Source organism: Anabas testudineus, chromosome 16 (assembly GCF_900324465.2).
Source record: "Anabas testudineus chromosome 16, fAnaTes1.2, whole genome shotgun sequence".
Classification (NCBI taxonomy): domain Eukaryota; kingdom Metazoa; phylum Chordata; class Actinopteri; order Anabantiformes; family Anabantidae; genus Anabas; species Anabas testudineus.
The window spans coordinates 9,057,590-9,075,178 of record NC_046625.1 but is presented as its reverse complement, the minus strand read 5'-3'; the positions used below and the strand labels follow the sequence as shown (position 1 = coordinate 9,075,178).

Here is a 17,589-nt window from a genome sequence, read left to right as displayed (position 1 = left end):
GCCTTTCATTTCCTGCTGACTAACCAATCAATGAATCCATTGATCAGTTGAATTCAAGTACTGGGTGGTGTCTGGATGCTGGTAGTAGTGTATAAATGAACAACAAACATTTACTTTACTGTAACATTACTGCAGACATATCCCATCAGACATGTGTAAGCAGTTGCAGTGCAAACACTATCATGACTTGCTTTTCTATGCAGCTTAGCCTGAAAGAAAAAAAAAAACAGCTTGATGCAATGCACCACCACCCACTGTAACATGATTCGTGGTCTACGTAGCCAGACTGACTTCACAGTTTTACAGATAAAGCACATCAATGAATCAAACAGATCGGGTAAATGTGATTTTTAAAAGACTGAGCACAGTTATTACATGGTCCTTGTTGTGTTTGTTCAATATATAACCCCAGATTTTTACAAATAAGGCCCCACATGCCCAGACATCTCTGCTCTCTGTCTTCGCTGTAGGGCGACTTCCAGTAAAGCGACTCGTTTAAAATAGCTGATTAGGAATTGTCATCTGATATATACGACAAAAAAATGTAATACATCTTCTTGGGTGTTTCTGGACACCAGCTGGTAAAATTCTGGTCAATCTCTGTATCTAATTTCCCCTCCCTGGTCTGCAGCAGCGCCCCTCCTCCTCCCGGATCCCCGTGAACCCCCTCAGCCAATCCCCGTCTGCAGCAGCTGGATCTGGGGTCTGACCACGCCCGTTCCCTGGTCTCATCCTCGAGCTGGAAACCCTCCAACATTATAAATCCATTGTCCGGCATAAAAGTCTGCGGTCGGCTCCTCGTGTTAACAAAGTAACGTTTCAGCTCGTCGTTGGAAAACTTTCGCATCCACAATGAGGGAAATCGTGCACATCCAGGCCGGCCAGTGCGGTAACCAGATTGGTGCCAAGGTAAGAAAAGGACATTTGTATTATTTGTGTTTGTTCATTCCCAAAATAATACGGTTTCTGTGACACATTATGGAGAACATACTCATTATTATTTAAAAAAAGGATGCATGTAGGTGGAGATGTTTAATATGTGTGGAGACAAAGGACTCCCTTTGTTTAATTGTGCATAAATAAAAAACACCCCTTTCATGCATAATATACCCTTTGTGCATTTGAACAGACCATCAATCTGAAAATATCATTGATAAATAGTAAAAACCAACTGTTGGTGTTTGTTTTTTTGTGCTTTTCTGTCTGAGTCCATTGCACTGCGGTAACTGGTGGGTGTGGAGCAGCGGACCGTGCTCGCACTGAAATAACGGTTTAACGGGGCTCTTTTTGTGAACACAACACCGGGCGTGTCTGCGTCTCGACACTGTGGATCCAGCTGACCTCAAGACATTGTCTGGAGCAAAGAAAGGAGAGAAAAAATCAGCCTATTCTTCTCTTGTCAGAGCCCTTCAGTCAGTGTATTCCGCACTCCTCTGGTTTCTTTGTCTCGCACAGGCAGATATGACTGGTATTTTAGACAATGAGTGGGGATAGGAGGCCTAGGTTTTTCCCCTCAAATGACTGATGAATCAATATCCCATATTGATTATATTTTTTTCCTGTGGGGAATAGATGCAGACTGCTGTTTCAGCTGGTGAGAGAGCAGGGGAGGTGTAGTAAGGGTGTGGCCTGACTGTCTAGTAAAGAAAGGAAGCCTCTTCTGAGAGACACTATTTCTGCATTTAGCAAGAATGCAGTGATTTTCTCTCTTTTGTCAATTCATACATTGACTACTTTAGATGCATTTGACACTAAAGTCTTCACAATAGGACCCCACAGTCTGCCTCACTAGTACAATGCATCAGTACATCATCAGCCCAGTAACAGCAACAGCAGTCTGCAACAGTTCATGTCTCCTTGGCCCATTATTATCCCTGTCTTATTATCTCCCTTTGTTTCACAACGGATATTTTGCTACAGGCAGCATATGTTTAACTAGGACTTTTTAAATGCAGTTAGGAGTCTTGCCCTGATATTCAAATATAGTCCAGAGACCACATTAACAATGGCCCATATTTTACAGCATACCTCATTAGCATGATGATGCTGTGATGATGGAGATTTTAATGTCCTAGCAGGGCCTGTCTTTGTAATCAATGTCTTTCCTCCCCTAACCAAATTAGGAGTAGGGTGGGGGAGGAATGGAGGAAACAGCTGATGCACAGTGGGTGAAGTCACTGGGCTCTCAATTGACTTAATGTGCAAATGCTGGCAATGGCATGTATAAATGTCTATAGGAAATAAACCCCACATATAGCATTAAATAAATACTTATTGACACATTTGTTGAATTTAAATCAGACCACAGAATGGCAATTGCAGTAAATATGTATACATAAAATGGTGTAATTTAATCTATCAATTCATATCAATCTCGCCTTTTTAAAACACGGAGGATCATTTTAACATTATAGCGTTAAAATCACGATTGGCTCGAAGGACGACCATTTATTTCCACTCCCCCAGGACCCATTGACTTAGATGTCCAGTGGATATGATTGACAGAACTGCTGAAGGGTTGCATTGTGGTGAATTAGGTCAGGGTGTGGCAGTGCTTTTCCTGCCTATTGTCCTCATTCTTTTACCATTATTATTTTCAGGCTTTTCTGATAGCTTTTATCACCTCGCTGTCAATTGTCAAAATCATTTTCTCAGTCTTTTAGCTGCTCCCTCTCAGCTCTTTGTTCTTCTCTTTGTCCAGCTGCGCTGTGGTCACCCACATATTAAGGTCACTTGGTCATTTACACGGTCTTACTTAAATGTCAGTCCACAGCTGACTCCCGGTCTCTTAAGTACTGAGCTGCAATACAGCCTGCTTATGCAGATTATTCTAAATCCTCCTATTGCTGCTGTTAGCAGAAAATCATAGGCTGTATGAGAAAAAAAATGCTAGAGTTGGACGATATCAGAAAAATATGTGCATGCAAATGGTTGCCTGCGTGTGCAACAGCTGCACCCGCTTATGGGATTTAACGCTTACACACAAATCTGAGTGTGGTCTTTAAAGAGTGAACAAGACATGAATACAGATTTGAAGACAATCAGTGTCTTCAGTGAACTGTGACTGCCTGCAAATGAAGTTTATTTTCGCCTGTGGAGTTAACTGTAGCCCCTCTGTGCTCCCTCCTTTGCATTTTGCATCTCAAATAATTGCTTTCTGCCAAGTCATCAGTCGACAACTGTGGAAATATTAACAGCTGGGTTTGATGAAATCAGTTCAGATACGGTTTGGTGAAAGGAGGAAAAATCCTGTCACTTCTGAAAAATGTGAACCCACTGCTGTTTTTGTCATTTAAAGCCCCTGTTCTCATAAACCACATTACTAATGGATAGATGTGTACTCTCTTTGCAATAACTGTCATGTGATATCTTCCATTTTGTGTCCACAGTTCTGGGAAGTGATCAGCGATGAGCATGGCATTGATCCTACAGGGACTTACCACGGAGACAGCGACCTGCAGCTGGACAGGATCAGTGTTTATTATAATGAGGCCACAGGTTAGTTTCCATTCTAATAGCTAATATGTATATACACACATTATTTTCTCATATCTCCTGCTTATTATATGTCCTATGTAACAAGACTGTTCCTTCCATGCATTAAGAGTTGGTATGATTTCTCTCCCATACTCTCTCTGTCCTGTGGAGGAGGTAAATACGTACCTCGTGCCATCCTCGTGGACTTGGAGCCTGGCACCATGGATTCTGTGAGGTCTGGACCCTTTGGGCAAATCTTCAGACCTGACAATTTTGTATTTGGTGGGTATAATAGAGGCATTTCTTATGTTACTAAATGAGTGATGCCTTTTATGAAAAGGAGAAAACAATAGTTCACCTATATGTCACTTCTATCCCTCCAGGTCAGAGCGGTGCTGGAAACAACTGGGCCAAGGGTCACTACACAGAGGGAGCTGAGCTGGTGGACTCAGTCCTGGATGTGGTCCGCAAAGAGTCAGAGAGCTGCGACTGCCTGCAGGGCTTCCAGCTCACCCACTCTCTTGGTGGTGGAACTGGATCTGGTATGGGAACCCTGCTCATCAGCAAGATCCGTGAGGAGTACCCTGACCGTATCATGAACACCTTCAGTGTGGTGCCTTCCCCCAAGGTAACATATCCTTGTGATGCAGCATGAAATGTTTTAGTTTTTAATTTTAGTTTCTTTTGCCTTAGGTTTTCTCCTTAGATCATGAGATTTAAGAGATGTGTGTTTCTGTCCTCAGGTGTCAGATACAGTGGTTGAGCCTTACAATGCCACTCTGTCAGTGCACCAGCTTGTAGAGAACACAGACGAGACCTACTGCATTGACAACGAGGCCCTGTATGACATCTGCTTCCGCACTCTTAAACTGACCACACCCACCTACGGAGACCTTAACCACCTCGTGTCAGCCACCATGAGTGGTGTCACCACTTGCCTGCGCTTCCCTGGTCAGCTCAATGCTGATCTCCGCAAACTGGCTGTCAACATGGTGCCTTTCCCTCGTTTGCACTTCTTCATGCCAGGCTTTGCCCCCCTGACCAGCAGGGGCAGCCAGCAGTATCGTGCGCTCACAGTTCCCGAGCTCACTCAGCAGGTGTTTGATGCCAAGAACATGATGGCTGCTTGCGACCCACGTCACGGCCGCTACCTGACCGTGGCCGCTGTGTTCCGTGGCCGCATGTCCATGAAGGAGGTCGACGAGCAGATGCTCAACGTGCAGAACAAAAACAGCAGTTACTTTGTCGAATGGATCCCCAACAATGTGAAGACCGCAGTCTGTGACATTCCACCTCGTGGCCTCAAGATGGCCGTCACTTTCATTGGCAACAGCACAGCCATCCAGGAGCTGTTCAAGCGCATCTCTGAGCAGTTCACAGCTATGTTCCGTCGTAAGGCCTTCTTGCACTGGTACACAGGTGAAGGTATGGATGAGATGGAGTTCACCGAAGCAGAGAGCAACATGAATGATCTGGTGTCTGAGTACCAGCAGTACCAGGATGCCACTGCTGAGGAAGAAGGTGAATTTGAGGAGGAGGCTGAAGAAGATGCTTGAAGATAAAGATGTGAAGGTCATGATGTGAAGTTCTACCAATCAATTCCAAAATGAAAAATAATGAACAAGGATCAACCACAACAGTAACCGAGAAACTAACCTAGTGTCGAGCTCTGCTAGTATCAAACTTTAGTGTACGTTAGATATCCTGTCATTTACTTCAAATAAAGTTGTCAAATCAAAACTTGTCTTCTTCTCATTAATGCATGCATGCAAGTATTCGTTATTTTCAGTAGTTGTTGGCTGATAAATCATTAACTACAAGTGAGCCATTATATTTCAAGCACATTCCAAAACTGTGATCGTCAAGGATCGGATATCAAGGGGGATTTCCAGCGGTGGCTGAAATGATACATGAATCTGTTGTCCTGCATAAAGATAGCTGTGCCATTTAATTTTGAGAGCAGACATGCAGTAAGATACATATGATTACCAGACATTGCACTAACTAATAATAAATAACAACTGCTCCACAAGCTTTATTATAATAGTTATGACCACATGACCAGTTGCAACATGATATACTCTTAGTTTTTTTTCTTATAAGAACATATGCATTGCCCCTTGGCAGCAATCTGATGAGCTAAATATACTGTACAACTTGAAAAAGTAGGAGGGTATTTGTGGGTTGAGTAAATTACCATTGCACATTGTCTAGCTACCTTGCAATACTTACTTTGGAATTCTTCATTTTAAGAACTCAACAATTTCCTGCCTTCACATGATAGTTTCCTACACGATAGAGTTTTAATATATGAGCTAGCACTAACTGGATGGCATAAACAGAATGAGAAGCTCATTAGTGAATACATACATATATAATTGCTCTGCAGATTGTATCTAGTGCCCAAATCAAGACTGGCTTAACCCAACCGGTAAGATTGTGGTAATTAAACTTCCAGCTACTGTTTTAAAGAAGGACCCTCAAGACCACAATGGCTGATTGTTGCATGAAAGTCTGGATCAAGGTCAGGTAAGGTAGGCAGCTTCCATGTAAAGACTCTTGTTTATCCTATTAGAGGATAAATGAGCAAAAACCTGTGCTTGTGGGTCCCTGGGGTTTTGTAGGAGAGATACATACAACAAGAAAAAGGGAATTCATAAATTAGGCAAAAACAGGGAAAAGGGACTGCACCAGAAATCCCAAGGACACATGATCACAACACAAATACACAAAAATATAAAATGAAATATATTGAAAGCACTGTCTTTGTCCAAGTGTAGATACATCACTAATCAGTAGCCGTGTTGATGATGATGTAATGCCTGGCGTTGAGGATACTAATTGTTAAGCTTTTACTAACTACAGTGTCATTCGGTGTATAACCGTATGGACGGTATTGAAACAGCTGAACCAGTTTAGAGAACGGTTTAATCCAGGGTGTAAAAATATGAATAAAATCATTAATCATTTATATTAACATCCACGATAGTGATCCATTCATAGTAGTATGTGTCTCACTGGGTGTGCACGGCGCGAACATGAATGTCTGAACAGGGACGGGTCGGGGATTTTTTGGTCCAATCAGACGCATTTTAAGTAAGATTGACGTTTAATTGTCCAATGATAAAAGACTTTCACATGAGTCCGGTTATTTTGTCCAATCGTTTGCGGCTGAACCGCCTCTTGTGGGCGTTGTCTATTCTTTCCAGGATGTGCATGAACATTTCTGTTTATCTCTTCTGAGGACCACTCGGTGTGTGAAGGTTTGTATTAAAGTACAACCCTTTACTTAATATTGGATTTTAAAATACGCGAAGACAACATATAATGCGTCTCTATTGCACATATTTTATGCGTTCATTCGAGCAGTGCTGCCAACCAGCTGGTGAATAGCAGTTAAGCTAGTTAGCGTTAACGCTACTACTTAATGTAATCGCTTAAAGTTCTTTCATAGTTTTCAAGGTAATTGCCCACATAGTTATTTAGGTTTGTCGTTTTCTTAAGTATTAATTAAGTAATGTTTAATATTAGAAGATATGCTTCATAAATAAAGATTTTGTTTAAGGTTTGTTATGACATGAAATTGTGATATTGATGTTTGAATGTCCAAAATCAGAAGTTCAGCGTCTTTAAGTTTTGTGGTTTTATACTGACCGGAGGTGTGTTTGCTCTAAAAACACATGCTTTAGACATAAATGCTTAAATTATTAAAATAGCAGTTAAGTTATGTCAGCGGTACTGAGATTATCGTTGCAGACTTAGGTTAGGTTAGCAAAACCTACCAGGTAAATTTGCAGCTGAAAGTCGTGGGTGAACTTACATTTCAACCTCGCTAGAGATCATCATTTAGCTGGTTGTTTAAGCTAACGTTAGCTTCATGGAGTTGTCTGGCAATAATTTCACAGCTCGCTGTAAAGCTAACGCTGAGTTGTTATAAGTTAGCATTATATCCCAATGGCAATTAACGGTGTATGTATGCATAGTTGTTATACAGTTTTTCTCCTGTCTGAAGAATGGATGCTACTCAGATGATCAGTGACTCAATCTTAGAGTCGGATGAGGAAGGATATGAAGAGAAGAATGACAATAATAGGGGGGATCCACTGGCTAAACTTTGCATCTTAAAAAATGAACACATCCCAGAGACAGGTGAGTGGCTTACTGCTGCTGTTATTTTCGTATGGTTGGTTAATTTAGGCCACAGTATGCCTGACTTTTGTGAACAGGCCTTGTCCATGCATTTCTTTAAATGGATGCTCTCTGTCACCCAGAGTTGCCCCTCTTTTTGGGAGATAATGTGTTGGGCCGCGACCCCAACACCTGCACCCTGCCCTTATCAGCACCCTCAATATCCAAGCAGCACGCTACCATCTACATCTCTGTCTACCGAAAAAGAGATTCTCACCGTGAAATGGACATAGAAGCTTTGGTTTGGGACCTAGGGAGCATGAATGGGACCCGAAAAGGCCGCTTAAAGCTGACTCCTGAAGTACGGTACGCTCTAAGTGACGGTGACAGTTTGGTGGTGGCGGACATCCCATGCCAGTATGTGAGCTGTGCTGTAAACACGGTCTCTTCTCAAGGGAACATGAGGACTCCTGTGAGCAGAAAGTCATCAGTAAAGGCCAGGTTGCCAGATACCTCAGAACAAAAGGGAAGTGACACAGGGAGCAAAAAATGTGTCAATGGAGGTACAAAGGCTAGGCTATCACAAACCAAGACTCCTCTCAAAACCAGTTGCCTATCTTTTGAGCAAACTCCAACCCAGCCACAAGGGACCTTGGTCCCAGAATCTGACTCTGAGTCAGAAGATGAAAGACAGGGAGGAGGACCCAGAATGCGCAAAACTCTAGGTATGTACATTTTGTAAATAATTCCTGATTTTCTTTGCATTTGATTTCTTACAAACTCATCTTTATCATCCTTTACAGTATCTGACTCTGACTCACACAAATCCAGTCCAACGTGCTCAACATTTTTGAGTCCCATAAACAAAATTGTCCCTGAAAGGTATACTAGCAATATCTAATTTTGGACATAAATAATCTAATAATAAATTTTAAACAAATTATTATTAGTCTATTCCTAAATTATAATGCCATGTTTTTTTGCTGTTTAACAGTGAGGATGAAAGCCCCATCACACCGTCGTCCTCCACTAAAAATAGACCCTATAGAGATGTCAGTTTAAGTAAGGAGGAGACAGAAGTAGATATGGGGCGACAGGAGCTGATGCAAAAACAGGCACTTGCAATCTTGGACAACAGTGAAGAAGAGCAAGGCACGGAGGAAGAAAGATTAAAATCTGATGGGATAGAGTCTGTCGAAAATGGTCAACATGTACCAACAAAATACGCACCTGTAATACCTACATTTAACATGGACAGTGACACTGATGTAGATGGAGATGAGGAAGGAGTGGCATCTGCTGGTCCTGTGACCTTAAACACAAACCAAGTCAAGGAGCCACCACACACAGGCCAGTTTCACGTGGACAGTGACACTGATGTGGAGGAAGATGAGGAAGGAGTGGCATCTGCTGGTCCTGTGACCTTAAACACAAACCAAGTCAAGGAGCCACCACACACAGGCCAGTTTCACATGGACAGTGACACTGATGTGGAGGAAGATGAGGAAGGAGTGGCATCTGCAGGTCCTGTGACCCTAAACACAAACCAAGTTAAGGAGCCACCAAACACAGGCCGGTTTCACATGGACAGTGATACCGATGTTGATGAAGATGCTCCTAAAACTGTGCCTTCCTCTGATGACATCATAAAACCTTCTCATGTTATTTCAGTTATTCAGCCTGAGGCAATGAATGTAGACAGTGACACTTATGTGGAGAACGATGCTGCTGGGTCAGATGCTGCCAAAAGTGCCTACACTGCTGACTCTGTTCATTTAGTGCAACCAAATGATTTCTGCCTAGACAGTGATACAGATGCTGATGATGAAGAAGAGATGGAATGTGTAAAAACTAAATCAAGCTCTAAAATGGATGCATCACATGCTGGATTAGATGTAAAGTCAATTGGGCCTGATTCAACCCCTGCTGCTTCACATAGCCTGCACAGAGACAGTGACACAGATGATGAAGCAATACCTCCCCCTGCCCTCAGTGAACCCATGGTGATGTTTGCTGCCACAGAATCATGCACTACTGCAGACAAAGACGCTAATTTGGATATTCTGCCTGACAGTGACACAGATGAGGAAGACGATTCTCCCCTGGTTATACCGATTGCTCTCTCAACCTTGTCAGTCTCTCCTACTAACATGCCAGAAACTCTTCAATCAGATTCGGATGCCGACACCGATATGGATGAATTCAGTGTGCCCCCTGCTGGGGGCATTAGCAATCCTGCTAGCCTTAGAGTGGACAGTGGTACAGATCTGGCAAATAAAGAGTCAGACATACAGGATGTGGGTGCGGATCAAATCCCTGACCTATGTAGAGAACAAACACCTGGGTTGCTGCTTCCTTTACTGCAGAACTGCTCCACTCCTGTACAAGTTTCAGGTAATTAGTCAGTCCATTTTTAAATGACAACCTAATGGAATGAATGTAGGATATTACTAATGGCTATTTTCATTACCTATGAACCTGGCAAACAAAAGAGAAGCATAGTCAGCTTATAAATAACTAGCTCTAAATATATGTTTCAGATTCTTCAGATAACCACTGAAAAGAAACCAGATGGTTTTAGAATTCAATTTTTAACACATTTCTAACTGCTCTTTTTACTTTGGGAATGTTTTAGAGGGAGAAGTGGAAAATATGGAAACACAGGCTTTCCTGAGTCCTTCTGTTCCTGTTAGACGTGAGTAAATTACTATAATAAGTTTCACAACTATTTATAATATTTATTTTAATCCTGCACAGACTGCTTTGTTTTGTCCACTAACCATGCAGGTCTAGCAGCCCCTGCTATAGCATTGTCCTCCTGCTCAGAGGAGGAGGACTTTGTTGTGGCAGAGACACAGTCTTTTGTTCTTCAGACCAGAGACTGTCCGGGTAACCCTGCAGGTGACCACATCATGGACCACAATGCCTTTGGCCTTGAACCTTCTGATGATGAAAAGGATGAACAGTCTAGCAACGGAAGGTCCTTCCAGTTGGGATTGTCTGACAGCAGCCACCTGCAGTGTCAGGCCCAAGCTCTGGCCTTTGAGAGTACCCAGGCTTTTGACCTTGTGGATAGGAATGTGAAACTGGAAGATACCCAAGCATATGCAGACAGTGCCACTGGAGAAAATGCTCCAATTCTGGAGGCGACACAGGCCTATGGAGTGAACGAGGAGCCTGCTGGATGTTCAGTAATGTCAGAAAAAGAAGGCCAGGTGGATTTGGCTCTAGAAGCAACACAGGCATATTTGTCAGAGACCTACAGTGACTCAGAGAATGAAACGGATATAAAAAACTCTAGTGCTGAGGCCCAGCCTTTATACTTTCCCACTTCATCTACTCTTGCCATGGCTGAAACTCAACCAGTGTCTGTCTTTAAGGAAGAGGAAAGTTTGGCAACAGACAAGCCTAGCTCGTCTTCACAACAAGTTAAGTCCAGAAATCAGAATGAAAAAGAAGAAGGGGGAAAAGATGAGGAAGTAGCTCAACTTCAGGAGAGATTATCTAGTGAAGCTTTATCCATAGCTGAAACTCAGCCTTTGCAAACATGTCAAGATGAAGAAAGTAATAATGAGCACTCAGTTCCACAAATGATCACAAATGCAGAACTCTCTGCTGTTGAAACTCAGCCAATGGTTGCAGTAGAAGATGGAGAAAGTGATGAGGACTTAATTCCAGATAAACGAAAAAGAAAAGCAAAGCCACTGCAACTTGAAGAGGAGCAGACTCAGGCCCTTACTGATTCTGAGTTATCAGTTATGGAAACCCAGCCAGTGCATATTGGTGTTCCTGAAATTCTGCTGAGTGGAAAAGAGGAAAGTGGAAAAAAGGAAAGTGATTTTGAACCTGATGAGGAGAAGACACCAACGATCATAAACTCTGACCTCTCTATTGTTGAAACTCAGCCAATGAATAATGTTGAAGAAAGTGAGGAGGAAGTCACAATTGCAGTTTCCCGAAAAAGAAGAGCAAAGCCACTGCTGCTTGAAGAAACACAACCCCTCAGTAATTCTGAGAGAATGTCTTCTCTTGAAACTCAGCCGATGGGTGCATATGAAGATGAGGAAAGTAGTGATGAGGACTTATTTCCAGGTCCCCGTAAAACAAAAGCAAAACCTCTGAAATCTGAGGATGAGCAAACGCAACCCCTCACTAATTCTGTTGTGGAAACCCAGCCTACAGTCATGTGTGAAGACAAGGAAATTAGTAATGAGGAGTTAATTCCAGGTTCTCATAAAAGAAAAGCAAATGCACTGCAAATGAAAGAAGAGGAGACTCGGTCGTTCACAAATCCTGAGGTCTCTAATGTTGAAGCTAGTGTACAGCCTGAGAAAGTAACGGAGGGACAATCTGAACCTGGACCCAGTGGGGACACTGTTAGAGTTAAAAGGGGAACACAGAAAAAAATAAAAGAAGAGGATAAGCAAGCAAAGTGTTCTGGGCCTCTAAAGATACAGATAAGAGGGAAGGGTAAAGCTTTGTCAAATAGCAGAGGAAGGAGGGGAAAATCCAGGCTTGATGAGGATGAGAGTGAAGTAGCGAAGGAGGTAGAGCAGTCTAAAAGGACTACAGGGAAAAAATATGTAAACCAACAGAAAGATAAGGAACAGGAAGAAAGAAATGAACATTTTGAAAGTAAAAGCCTAATAAGGGAAAAACATGAAGGGAGAGTGGCTGAGGAGAACAATGTTGCCGCTCTCAGACAAGAAGAGAGTGAAAAAATGGAGAAGGAGCAAAGGGAAGCTATGGAAGAACAAGAGAGATTGCGTGCTGAAAATGCAGAGAAGATTAGACTTGAAGAGGAGAAAGCAGAGAAAGAAAGAAAAGAACAGGAAGAAAAGTCGAGATATGAGCAGATAAAGAAGGAAAAAGAAGAGCAACTGGAGAGAGAAAGAAGGGAGAATGAAGAAAAAGAAAAGAGAGGACATGAGAAGGCAGAAAGAGAAGAGAAGGAGAAAATGATGAGAAAGGAACAGGAAGAAAAGGAAAGACTGGACACAGAGAAGAGGGAACTAGAAAAGCGTCTTGAGAGGGAGAGGGAGGAACAGGAACACAAAGAAAAACTGGAGAGGGAAGAAAGAGAAAGACTGGAGAAAGAAACTGATGCCAAAGAAAAACAAGTAGAAGAGAAACAAGAAAACAAAGAAGAAGGAAATATGCTCAAAGTGCCTACAAGAGCTCAACGAGCAGCCAGGAGAACAGTTGCCACACAGCCTGAACAATTCTCAACCATATCAACCAGTGATGATGTCCCAGCAAGGAGAACCAGATCTCGTTCCAATTCTTCTAACTCTGTCAGCTCTGAGAGATCTGCTTCAAGCATAAATACCCAGGAGAGCAGGGGGAGAGGTCGAGGTCGAGGTCGAGGAGTAAAGAGAACTAGTGAGCCACAGACAGCCAGTGCCAGAAGCAGGAGGAGGACAGTGGCTGCAGAGACATCACAACAGGACTGTAATGATAATTCTCCTCAGGAACGCCGCTCAAGGTCTAACTCCTCCAGTTCCCTCAACACTGATATTTCCAGCTGCAGTGCAGTGTCTCAGACCAGAGGAAGAGGAGGCAGGCAGCGAGGAAGGGGGAAGAAAACCGAACCAGACTCCATCTCTCCTGTCAATAGTAAGAGTGATCAGAATTCAGCTTCCAAACCTTCAGCCAGAGGCCGAAAGAGCAGAAAAGCAGAGGAATTATCTAATGAAGACTGTCAGCAGGCTACTACCACAAGGGAGCGTCAGCGAGCCAGCGCCCATGGCTCTAAGTCTGCAGCTCCAGATGAGGAAGAGCAGTCAAATCAGGAGGGATGTTATGCTAGTGAGGAATCACCCCTAATTAAAAGAAACGTCAGGGGCAGGGGCCAAATCGCAGCAGAGAGTGGCACTTTAGAGACACCAGGAGTTCCTGTAGTCAGTGAAGAAACTGAGGCTAAAGACAAAAGAATCGGAAGAAAGAGAGAGTTGGTGCAAAATACAACAAGCAGTAGCTCCAAAATTTCCGGAGGGAAAGAGAAAGCCCAAACAACAAAAGATGAAACAAAAGATGAAAATCCTGTCCAAGCTAAGAGAAGAGCTAGAGTATCCAGTGCCCAAGCAAAGAAGAACACAAAGGAGTCTCCCCCTAAAGTGGAGGTTAAAGAGGAGAGTGAGAACATGGAGTTGCAGACTGTTGGGAAGAGAGCAAGAGGCCGACCATCGGCAGCCCAGAAAAAGCAAAAGGTGGAGCAGGAAGACAGCAGTGGAACATCTGTCAGCTCTATGAGCCAGGATGCAGGATCACAGGTAACTTAAACATATTTTAAAATATGCATTTGAAAACATTCAATGGTGTTACAAGGATCAGAAAAAATGGAAATCAGAGTAGTGGGTAATTAGTGTCCAGGAAGTTGTCCTTGTGATCTAAAGGCTTTTACCTTCACCAAAGGCCCAAGGTGAATTTCTGCCTGAGTCAGCTTTTCTCACCATCATAATTTACTGCAAACAACATTAGACTACCTAGGTCTCTCTCTCGGTCTCTAGCAGCGAGAGTAGCCTGACCATTATTACATTAATATAATAAGTGGTTTCGTGGTCGAACAATTACATCCTACTATAATGTTGTAATGTTCTTCCTTTCTTTACAAACACTTTTTAGTTATAAGTAAGTATTTCATGTTTTACCCTTGTCTGTCTTTGTACTTTCACTCTTTTGGTTCTTCTAATTACTTCTTCCCTCTTCTCTCCTCTCTCTTTATTTAACAGCCTCACACTCCAACCAGTAGTGTATCCCGGAAGAGACAGACCTCTGTGGACTCCTGTCCTGTGGCAAAGACTCCTCGCTCCTCCTCTGCCTCCCCTGCAGGCAGTGGTCGACTACGAATGGCCAGCCAGGGCTACAAGGTCTGCGTGTTTGTTAACCCATAGGTGATTTTATTGGGGATACTTACATTTTAGAGAAATAAAAACTGGAAAATGCACTGTTTACATTCTTGCAGAGAATTAGAAAAATATACTGTTTCAGAAGAGGAGATTTTGCTGGTTGGTGTATTTTTTTAACTTTGCATAGAGCCAGTCCAGCTGTGCAAGTTTGTTAGGCCAAGTGAGGGTCCTAAATCCATCAATCAACCTTGGCAAGAAAGTGAGGACATATATATTGAAATTGTCACATTCACACTAAATGTCTAATCTTTAAAATGAAAAAAAAAAAAATTGTTTTGGTTCAGTGTCAAAAGAAAACCTGTTACTTTGCAGCTCTAGTGGCACCAAATAATAATAACAATCTGCTCTATTATACTAAATCACAAAGAAGCTAAAGTTTTTACATGAGACTATCTAAAAAACCCAGCGTGTCTCGTGTTTCCTCAGGTGCTGTTCACAGGCGTGGTGGATGAAGCAGGCGAAAGAGTGCTGACTCGTTTAGGAGGCAGCATTGCCAAAGGTGTAGCAGACATGAACTGTTTGGTGACTGATAAAGTGCGGAGGACCGTCAAGTTCCTGTGTGCGCTGGCTAAAGGAATCCCCATTGTCACTACACACTGGCTGGAAAAGGTTGGTTTTCTCTTTGATAAATTTGTGTGTATATATATAAGGATAAATACTATACACACGTAGACACTCTTCTCTTCCTTTCTCTTTTTTCAGAGTGGTAAAGCTGGTTACTTCCTGCCTCCTAATGCCTTTGTTGTAAAAGATCCAGAGCAGGAAAAGAAGTTCAGTTTTTCCCTGGAGGAGTCTCTAAGGACTGCCAGCAGTCAGCCTCTCTTACAGGTACTGTAAATCAGTCATCTCATTTATATCTATGCGTGTATATTCTTTTATACTGTGTCATTGTGGTATTTCCCTTAGCAGATGGTACAAAGCTAGTGGGTAATATTGATGCTGAGCAATTGCGGGTTATGGTGGAAATCCAGAAATTATTTTGTTAGAATCATCTTCCTTGCTTTTACCTCAGCCTGCCTGTTCCTAAGTGTCTGTTGTTTACCATTTCACTGTGGCCTGTGGAAAGTAATTTGACATTTACTGTTATCGTAGTGGTTCTATTTTATGAGCACTTTACATAAGGAAGCAGACAGAAAGTTTCCACTTCCGTTACATAGTTATTCTTTCCTCAAAGCTGCAGAGGGATAGTTTGAAACTATGTTATGCTAATATGTCTACACTGAGGAAACAGTATACACATGTAAAACCAAAATCCATTCCCAAGAGATGTGTATTGATTTTCTGAAGTATTCTTGCAGAGATTAAACAAAAGCAGGCAGAAATCCTACTTGTTTGCATGTTTTGTACTAGACAGTATGTTTTCTTTCTCTCTTAGGGATATGAAATCCACTTTACGAAATCAGTGAAACCAGAGCCAGTTCACATGAAAGATATAATCTCATGCAGTGGAGCTACCTTCCTACCCAGGATGCCCTCCTCTCACAAGGTACCAATTCCAATTAGTGCCATACATTAACATTAAGTTGTGGTACTCTCTAACTAGTATCTGAATCTAAATTGTAGTCATTTTATTTTCTGTCGCCCTGATCTTTTAGCCGCAGACTGTAGTGATTTCCTGTGAAGAGGATTGGCTTCTGTGCGGCCCAGCTGTCTCTGCATTTGTCCCAGTTGTCACCGCAGAATTCATTCTCACGGGGATCCTTCAGCAGAAACTGGATTTTCAGACGCACACTCTGTCTGCTCCTGCAACCAACCCACAACCTGCAGGAGGGAGAGGAAGAGGCAGGAAGAAGACATAAAATAAACAGGTTATACTGTAACTAACATTTGTAGATAGCCTGTAAAATCAAAGACTAATAGTAGAACTAGTGAGTCGGATAGGAAAGATTGAAGAATGTATTTTCTATATGCATTTTTTATGTACATCGTCAGTATTGGAAGCACCTATGCCATTTTACCATTAGCTGTAAAATGTTCGAGAACCAGTTTTATATGTATAACGCCCTGTTTTGGAAAAGAGGGTGATTACTAAAAAGACAAGTTTCTCTAATTTTTATGATTAGCAGAACTGTTCTTGCTAATTTTCTTACAGTCTTGTAAACATTTAGTTTTTAAAATGACTTAAACTAAAAGCAATGTTGCTGCTAAGATAATTACACATTAACCTCTCTTGTCACTCTATCCTCTCCCACTATGCTTCACCCCTCCCTGTACAACAGCAACAACAAGCAAAGCAGAAATTAACAGCTAAATTGTTGCTCCTCTCTGTTGTGTGCTAAGTGCTTCGGCTCAATCAGCCATTTTGGCAGGTAACCAACCATGAACGGGGAGTTGTTTAAATCATGTTTGGGTGGTGGAATAGTGGAACTGATGGGGTTTGTTTGAAATCCATCAGCTGCAGTGACAACTACATGGGAAAAAAAGGCTTGTTTCCTGTCCTGATAATAAGTGCATAGTGCCTTTTATAATGAGGTAATCATGAATCTACCAGTGAGTCTGTTCCTCTGTCTCCATTAGCCACAATCACCTACTCCATTAACGCTTCAACCAATCCTATTACCTCCAGGGATGAGACACAATATAGGCACCTGAATGCTGATGCTGCTTCTATGTCAATGTTTTCTTTGTCTCTGTCTTATGCATTTGTCCTCGCCATACATTTATACATTGTCTGTCAACTTTTTGTATATGGACTTAAAGCTGTGTTAAAGTGGTGTACAGAACACGTTTGATTTTCCTATATGCTTTATTCTGTATCATTGGTGTTTTGAAGTCTAAAGATTCATCAAGCTTGTCACTTTTAGAACTGTTAACTAGCTAATGTCTTAACACCAAGTTTGTATGTGCACCAAATCATGAAATCTGTCTGTATTGCCAATGAAAAAACACTCAGTCTTTTCTAATGATCTTTGATTACATGTGTGTTTCCTATTGCAACGGTACTTTTAGATGTTTCATTACCAGCAGTCCTATGTTTAAGGAGTCAGTGGGTTATTCTCCCTATAATTAAATAAATTGTTGAGCTCTAGTTTAATGTAAAAATGTTTATGTTTCGGCCATGTCGGTTTCCCATGAG

The 17,589-nt window shown here is 42.1% G+C and overlaps 2 protein-coding genes across 4 annotated transcripts; both read left to right on the top strand.

Annotated features, from left to right (window-relative positions):
* The first annotated feature begins 722 nt into the window (after nt 1–722).
* On the top strand, nt 723–5,206 carry tubb5 (tubulin, beta 5). The gene is made up of 5 exons (XM_026370601.1): nt 723–909; nt 3,390–3,498; nt 3,649–3,759; nt 3,861–4,105; nt 4,221–5,206. Exons 1-5 carry the CDS (start codon nt 853–855, stop codon nt 5,031–5,033), a joined length of 1,335 nt encoding a protein of 444 aa, XP_026226386.1. The 5' UTR covers nt 723–852; the 3' UTR covers nt 5,034–5,206.
* A 1,465-nt stretch (nt 5,207–6,671) lies between these two features.
* mdc1 (mediator of DNA damage checkpoint 1) lies at nt 6,672–17,419 on the top strand. 3 transcript variants are annotated; one of them, XM_026370488.1, is made up of 12 exons: nt 6,672–6,740; nt 7,490–7,626; nt 7,749–8,330; nt 8,409–8,487; nt 8,600–9,999; nt 10,241–10,300; nt 10,393–13,877; nt 14,337–14,474; nt 14,940–15,122; nt 15,216–15,341; nt 15,889–15,999; nt 16,109–17,419. In XM_026370488.1, exons 2-12 carry the CDS (start codon nt 7,491–7,493, stop codon nt 16,310–16,312), a joined length of 6,504 nt encoding a protein of 2,167 aa, XP_026226273.1. In that variant the 5' UTR covers nt 6,672–6,740; nt 7,490; the 3' UTR covers nt 16,313–17,419. The 3 variants fall into 3 exon arrangements, with proteins under 3 accessions (XP_026226273.1, XP_026226274.1, XP_026226272.1); XM_026370489.1 differs by having other exon boundaries at nt 6,683–6,740; nt 7,472–7,626; XM_026370487.1 differs by having other exon boundaries at nt 6,683–6,740; nt 7,461–7,626.
* The last annotated feature ends 170 nt before the right edge of the window (nt 17,420–17,589 follow it).

Coding starts and splice junctions, on each gene's coding strand:
- tubb5 (XM_026370601.1), top strand. CDS start 853: ATGAGGGAAATCGTGCACATCCAGGCCGGCCAGTGCGGTAACCAGATT. Junction 3,760..3,860: donor ACCTGACAATTTTGTATTTG/GTGGGTATAATA, acceptor CTATCCCTCCAG/GTCAGAGCGGTGCTGGAAAC. Junction 4,106..4,220: donor GTGTGGTGCCTTCCCCCAAG/GTAACATATCCT, acceptor TTCTGTCCTCAG/GTGTCAGATACAGTGGTTGA.
- mdc1 (XM_026370488.1), top strand. CDS start 7,491: ATGGATGCTACTCAGATGATCAGTGACTCAATCTTAGAGTCGGATGAG. Junction 8,331..8,408: donor CAGAATGCGCAAAACTCTAG/GTATGTACATTT, acceptor CATCCTTTACAG/TATCTGACTCTGACTCACAC. Junction 16,000..16,108: donor GGATGCCCTCCTCTCACAAG/GTACCAATTCCA, acceptor CTGATCTTTTAG/CCGCAGACTGTAGTGATTTC.